The sequence below is a fragment of the Mya arenaria genome, chromosome 3 (genome assembly GCF_026914265.1).
Source record: "Mya arenaria isolate MELC-2E11 chromosome 3, ASM2691426v1".
NCBI classification, from domain to species: Eukaryota; Metazoa; Mollusca; class Bivalvia; order Myida; family Myidae; genus Mya; species Mya arenaria.
The window spans coordinates 16,671,071-16,679,259 of record NC_069124.1 but is presented as its reverse complement, the minus strand read 5'-3'; the positions used below and the strand labels follow the sequence as shown (position 1 = coordinate 16,679,259).

General features: G+C 32.5%; 1 protein-coding gene across 18 annotated transcripts in view; it reads right to left on the bottom strand.

Annotated features, from left to right (window-relative positions):
• Positions 1-784: 784 nt before the first annotated feature.
• LOC128228088 (unconventional myosin-IXAa-like) overlaps positions 785-8,189 on the bottom strand; it is a 75,920-nt gene continuing 68,515 nt past the window's right edge. For 15 of the 18 annotated variants that reach the window (XM_052939179.1, XM_052939182.1, XM_052939191.1 and 12 more), the window contains one exon: positions 785-5,010. In XM_052939179.1, coding sequence (XP_052795139.1) covers positions 4,052-5,010 — 959 coding nt within the window. In that variant the 3' untranslated portion in view covers positions 785-4,051. Of the gene's footprint in view, positions 5,011-7,162; positions 7,195-8,113; positions 8,150-8,189 lie in introns of all 18 variants that reach the window. The other 3 variants (XR_008259886.1, XM_052939194.1, XM_052939195.1) reach the window with 3 other exon arrangements.

Sequence of the window (8,189 nt, the reverse complement as noted above, 5' to 3'; positions counted from 1 at the left end):
GTCTTTAATAACCAACTGTTGATAGTGTCGATGGATTTAAGAAAGGCCTTGCTGAGTAGATCTGGGAATGTTTTTTTTTAACTTGCACTGTAAATGCTTGCGCACCTCTTGTACATACACACGGTACAATAATGCTCCAGGTTGAGCCCAGTGCGAGTACAGAAAAAGAAGTATTCTTTCATTACTTTCATTGCACAAGTATATATTATGCAATTGGTTACATTTTGCATGTTTTGTTCCAATACAATATACAATATTTCCTCTACAGTCGAACTGATTTGATTTTATACATTTTACTATGATAATAAATAATCATTAAATATATATAATATCTACAGTCAGTACAGTGACAATCCCACTCACATGACTGGCATTGATGTTTGAATCTTTGTGTCATATTTGCTTTTTTGTTTTGCTGAGGTTCTTGAATACTAGGGACAACTACTTCCATCTGAACTTAATTGGAAGCTTGTATTTATGTAAGTGGTATTTATAGTCAGTGACTCTAGTTCATTGTAATTTGTGCCTATTAACAGAGTTTCTTTTTAACTCCTGGGCTTGTCCCTGTAGTTTTCATTGTATTATTGTAGGAGTTTGATATAGCTATGAGGAAGACAAGCATTAGGTTTCGAATAATTTTATGTAACAAAATGTTTTCAATTCAATATCAACAAATCATCTTTAAAGACAATATACACATATACTTCAAACTTGTTCTTATAACATACTCATTAAAAATATATGATTTTTTACATAAATTACATATGTACAATCAACGAAACAATCATATAATATCATTTTAATACAAATAACGTCCATTTATAAGCGATTTCAAAACATATACAAATACCCAATCTGATTAAAATCCTAGCCTCTCTATACATGTGCGTTCCCCATGAAGAGGTAAGGAAGATCCTTGCTTGAGTCAGATTGACAAATACAAACATCACATGCATGAACTTTAGAACAAATTTCAAACATGCATTAGCTTGGTTCAGTTATGCTAATATAAATACAATTTTCCTTTCAGTCCACTGTCAGAGCATTTATAAATTGAACATATAACCTGTAACTCATCCTTACAGATTAAAGTAAACGTAAAACTAAACGCAAACATATAGTTTCCAGAATTTGAAACCACTGCTCATGGTTCCTCCTGGATTGGTGGGCATGGTAATGTTTTCATAAAAAAGAGCACAAAGGAAACAGTAGGTAGCAACTGCACTGTATGGTATCATATCAGAAGTTGTTTGTTTCCTAAAATTGAATTTGTTTCTTGGTGTGGGATGCTCAGTTAACTTATAAAACACTAAATTTGTAAAAAAGAAAGACAGAAACATGCATTGTATAATGAGAAGAGAGTTTCCTTCACATACTAAGGAGTAAAAATATCTCCAAGAATCTCTCATACACATGCATACATGTACATCTATAATATATGCTAAATAATAATTTTCAACGAAAACCCATGTTCACAGAAATTGAACACATTATATGCCAATGAATAAGCATTAATGTAAGAAATAACACGTATGCTAATGGTGAAAACCCATGTTCACAGAAATTAAACACATTATATGCCAATGAATAAGCATTAATGTAAGAAATAACACATATGCTAATGGTGAAAACCCATGTTCACAGAAATTAAACACATTATATGCCAATGAATAAGCATTACTGTAAGAAATAACACATATGCTAATGGTGAAAACCCATGTTCACAAAAATTGAACACATTATATGCCAAAGAATACGCATTAAATGTTAGAAATAACACATATGTTAATGTTGAACACTTGGCATAGGTGCACCACAGACATATATCAATAATTGACGCCTAGAAAACCACTCTGACATCACATGGTCTATTGGTGAATTATTGCTTTAATGATAACACTAACTTGTTATACCACTGTTTTCACATTGCTAATATATAACATATGAACAGAAACAAAAGACATATGGCAAAATGAATAAAGTGAGGAAAGTTAACCAAAGGAGTCACTGTTGCATTAACCCAAGGAAACTGTTCTACAGGCTTTTTTCATTTGCCGATATTTTTCTGCTAATAACACTATGGAAACACTTAAAACCTTCAGAATTGTTTGTCATACTTCTGAGCAAAATATTTAAGCCTAGATTATCTAGCAGTTGATTGCATAAGTGTGAGCTATGAAATATTAAACTAATAGCAGCATGAACTATGATATATTTTAAACAAATAGCTGCGTGAGCTATGATATATCTAAACAATTAGCAGTGTGAGCTATGATATATTTAAACAAATAGCTATGACAGCTATAATATATTTAAACAAACAGCTGTGCGAGCTATGATATATTTAAATGAATAGCCATGCACACATGATCTATTTAAATGAATAGCTGTGTGAGCTATGATATATTGAAACAAATAGCAGAGCGAGCTATCAAACAAATAGCTATGATATATTTAAACAAATAGCTATGAGCGCTATGATATATTTAAACAAATAGCTGTGTGAGCTATGAAATATTAAACTAATAGCAGCACAAACTATGATATATTTTAAACAAATGATCTATTTAAATGAATAGCTGTGTGAGCTATGATATATTGAAACAAATAGCAGAGCGAGCTATCAAACAAATAGCTATGATATATTTAAACAAATAGCTATGACAGCTATAATATATTTAAACAAACAGCTGGGTGAGCTATGATATATTTAAACAAATAGCTGTGTGAGCTATGAAATATTAAACAAATAGCAGTCGGAGAGCTTTGAAATATGAAACAAATAGCACTAAATGAGGAATGAACAGCACTAAAACATTTAGAACTATGAGAATAAACTTAAAGTATACCAGTCATATGGACAATGAGTGCAAGCTAGATACAGCGGAGCATATCTGTAAAGACGTTGAGCATAGTTTTAAATAAAATTTACATTTGGTGTTTGTACATAAATAGATGCCTTCCACAGACCATAAGATCAATACAATTTGTTGTATTATTTTTTACTGCTTTACATTTAACAAAAAAAGTAATGCAACTTTTGAAAATGAAAAGAAAACAACCCTCACATATGTAGTTTACAATATCTATTTTTAACTTTCAATACTTCTAACGAAGGGAACTGTTAGTGGTTTCAAGGATTGCTAACATATGCCATCGTTGGATAAACCCGTAACACTACTGAGCTCTGCTTCATTGTGTACTGTGGACGATTTGGCTAGGAAAATCTTGTAATCATGAATAATTAATGAGGCAGTTTTATTTGTTCCTCAAGGAACCAATGTGTAAAAATGCACAGACACTCATACTAATGTATTCTGGCATAAGCTCATATTGAACTCAGTCCGCAAGAACACGACAATTTTTAACACAGCCATTGAGCTCACTCTGGAGACAACTGACAATAAAGGGTTATTGAAGATTATTGAATTGCAATGTATGATTTCATTGTGTCTCCCCTACCTCATGCATATTCATAAAAACAAGATTTTGACAGTCAAATTTCCCACCGTGCATATGCATATGGAGTGTAATGGAAGTTATTACTGTGGTTGTTGGAGCTGATAGCATGCAAGACTGTTTGAGTCATAATATTCTTGAGACATATTGATTAACATTTCACTTGATCAATTAAAATACAGTGAGTGATACAAATTCTTTTATAAGAAGTTTGAAAGAAAATGAGAATAGGATTAATACTAAATTACATGAATTAATAATTATAGACAGACTAGAAATGATCACAGATGTATGTACAATATTAAACGCAAGCTGAACGTACATGTCCTTACAAGAATGAGAACCCATACATGTATGCATACAGATTAAAATGAATAAAAGTGCTTATTATTGCTTTGAAAAAGCATGAACAACAATATACTTTAAGAATATCTGTACATAATTCACATAGAATGTCATAATATTGTAAGTTGCTGTTATGTAATAGCTTTACAGCAGTTGTGTATTTGTAGTGTTTATATTTGCAAGGATGATAGAATGCTTTACATAGAATAGAATATACAGAAAAAATTTGATACAGAAGATGGTTTGTTCACACCATAATTTCATCATCCGAATCACTCCCTGTATCCAATAGTGACCTACTGGTATTGCTATGGCTACGGGACGTTGCTTCCAGAGTTTTAAAAGTATGTGACATTGAAAACTGCTGTGATGACCTTGACAGGGCTGAACCTGTTGACTGCTCCCTTTCAAATGACCCAGATATTGCACTTTCATCATCAAATGACCTTGACCCCAATGTTTTTAACATTAACACCCTATCAATTTCAAGGTCAGAGTCCAGTTTGTTTAATCTTTTCTTTTTCTCAGCACCCGATATATATTTCTGATACCTACTTTCTTTATTTTGTTCTGGCAACTGAAGGGGTTTGGTGAGCTTCAGTCTAGTTTTTGGTGAAAGCATAATATCTTTTGATTTCTTCAGTTGGACTGAATCTGCCGATATAATTGCCATAGGAGTTGCTGGTTGGTGGATTTTTTCAGTATCTAGTTTCTTAGCAACACCTCCAAGGTGCAAGGATTTTATGTTTAACTTTCGGTAATGGTCACTGTATCTTCTTGTGGAGTATTCAGAATGTTTTGGCAGACCAAAAGGATCCAACAAAGCATCAACCTGCCTCCTTTTTCGTCTATCATCAAGAATATCATAGGAGAAATCCCTTTTGAAATTGGAAAACTCTGAATCCCTATCATCACTACCACTGTCTTCGCCAGTGTACAAATATTTCTTAGCACGGTTAAATTCAATGTCTGAGAGAGGTCTTGACGTCTCATGAACTATTTTTAGCCTTCTGCACCCTGAGTGGTCGACACTATCAAAATCAAGGTCATGACCTCCAGTAGATGGTATATCTTTGAGGTCACTGAGTTTAAGGTCATCCTGTGACTCTTCACTTGATTGTTTAGGGAGGTGGTGGGAAGGTGGGTGTCGAGCGGGTGTGTCCACACGATGTTTGGTTAGGTGACTCAGGTGACTAACAGTCTTCGCTGAAATGGAATACATGGATTTTAATGAGTGAAGAAATTGCAAGTGAATATCAATCTAACAATGACCATATATCATCATTCTGCATAGAAATGTATCTGAAACAAAAGGATGTAGAAAAAAGATTGTCAAATTATGAAGAATCGTGAACAAAATCAAACTGCTTTCATAACAGTGCAATGCAAATGCATTCATGTATTTTTTGACATAAAAGTATTTTAGGAGGCATAAAAGAAAGAGTTATTTTTATACATCTTTACCAATTGTCTTGAAATAGTCTTATATACAAATTTATGTCTTACTTATATCAATAACTAAAAAGATAAAAACCAAGCAGTATTTTGTTAGTACATCGAGACGATTTCTAATCACATTTTCTACAACAAAACAAAATAAACAGATAAAAAAACATCCTGCCCAATGAAAACAGAATATATATCGGTAACAAAAGAAAGCAGTTTCTAGGATAACTATGTACTGTCTATGATTTAACACACGACTGGAAAGGTTTAATTTTTATGTAAAAATGAAAAAATGCTAATAAATTTTACCATAACACATTTATAATCATAAATGCCTACCAACATTTTATCAGTTCTTATTTCATTTTTTATTTGCACCTTTATTATCCATTTAAGATAGAGAAAAGGCTAATAATTACTATTTTTAAAAAAGAACACTGACATTTTCTTACAATGCAGAATATAATGTTAATTGCAACCTCTTCCTGTATTAAATATTTAGAATGTTTCTGATAAGCCATTGGTACAATATACTTAGCCCACACTAATTATTTGCAGTGGAAAGCATTTTACAAGAAAGCAAGCTTTCCCTTTGTTAGTTATGGTGAAAAACTGTAAAAAAATTCCTAAAGTATAGATTTCTTTTAAGATAAAAACCATCTTTAAGACCATCAGTTAACCAGAATTTATTCTAAAGGTATTTATTATCAACAAAGGTGTGTCGCCAATGCGTACAACGTGGCCTAGACAAAGACATCCCTACATATATCACATCCCTATATATGTGTGGGTGCCATGCTTAGCAGACTCCACAATTAGGATAATAATATGAGCCTAATGTAACATGTACATTATCCTGTACTACATGTACATTACGCTGTTTTAAACATACATTACGCTGTACTGCACATACACTACACTGTACTACACCAACATAACACTGTACTACACAAACATTATGCTGTACTACATGTACATTACGCTGTGCTTCATGAACATTATGCTGAACTACACAAACATTATGCTGTACTACATGTACATTACACTGTGCTACATGAACATTATGCTGAACTACACAAACATTATGATGTACTACATGTACATTACGCTGTGCTACATGAACATTATGCTGAACTACAAAAACATTATGCTGTACTACAAGAACATTAAGCTGTACTGCACGTACATTACTCTAGACATATATTACACTGTACAACATGTACATTATGCTGTACTACATTACGCTGTACCACATGTATGTTACGCTGTTCTACATTTATGTTACGCTGTACTACATGCACATTATGCTGTACCACATGTACATGACGCTGTACTCAATGTACTTTATGCTGTACTACATGTACGTTACACTAAACTACATGTACATTATGCTGTACTACATTACACTGTACCACATGTAGTACATCACGCTCATATTATTGTCCTAGTTATGTAGTAAAATTAAGACGTAACTGAACAGCGACCTTAATAAAGTATAAACACAATTTTAAATGAAACTGTAAAACTGTCAAGCCAAAGCAAAAGCAACTACCTCAAAACTCAAGTATCTAACATAAGAGACTAAGCTAAAGAAAGTTTGTGCAACTCTTATCATCAATGTGAGCTTCTTTAAAAAAAGACAAAATTATGGTAAAAACTCTCTTTTCTAAATGTCATTTCCTATGAATTTCAAATAAATTTATAAAACAAAAGGGTTAATAAAACATTATTAGTAGTAAATTAATAGCCAATAACTACCAGTATAATCTTTTTTTTTTATCAATAATGCCATTCATGATTTTTGGAAAAGGGAAGTAGATGAATAAAGTAAACAAATTTTATGGGACTAGGTAGTTGCACAAACTGGTCCTGTTAATAATACACGATCACTGTGCGGAATAAACACGCTCACCACTGCACTGTCCTGACGGGAAATACGGCGGCCTTAAATCAAACACAGACACTTCAATCCAGGCCTTGTTATTGTGTAAGATTACAAATCAACAAGCATGCTTATCAGTAATAATTTGCTCAGCTGACAAAAGGTTTGTCAATTTGTGATAATTCTTGGACCATTCTGAATGTACAGTTAAGCTCTTTACTTGTGTTTAAAAACTGAAATTGTATAACAAAAAAAACCCTTTTTTCACAAGTTCTATTCTGATAATGTTTTTAAACATTTCTTAGTGCTTCTGTTCAAATTCATTTCGTAATTGTAGAAAATAGATCTCAATCTAATAAGTTCAAATGAAGCCCAAGTTGATGTTTTTATTTTTCTTAATCAAGGGACATGATTTAAGTATTAGTTAAGCAAGAATTGTACTCTTTTTAAAGTTGAATGACAAAACAAAGGTAATACTCTTGACTTTTTTCTTAGACAAACAGGCATGTTAAAGATCATTCTAAGAGGGGTATATTTGTATTAGGTTTAAATCAAGCATTATCAATCATTTTCAAAATGATGAAGAATAGTCTGCCAGAAAACTGTTAAATAGTCTGTCAGAAAACTGTTAAATAGTCTGCCAGAAAACTGTTAAATAGTCTGTCAGAAAACTGTTAAATGGTTACTTCACTTCATTGCAGAGTTAGGAAAATTCAGGAAATTTTAAACCATGCTTGACCAAGGAATCAAGACCATAGGTAAACACAACATTAATAGGAAACAGCAAAACATCTATCAACGATCATTGTATCTATATCAGAAGCATGCCAAGCCCTACCCAACAGTAATATCATTGAAAGAAAAACGGAATTACAAAGACAATGCATTCCCTGAACATTTCCGTTACAATAGAAATATGTATACATGACAGTGGAGACAAGAAATAGGGGACAAGAATGACAGGACGATTAAAAACCTTACCATTGGCATTGTAATGATACTACAGCCTTTCTTCCCCTAGAATGATTCCATTGGCATGATATACAAGCAATTGTAG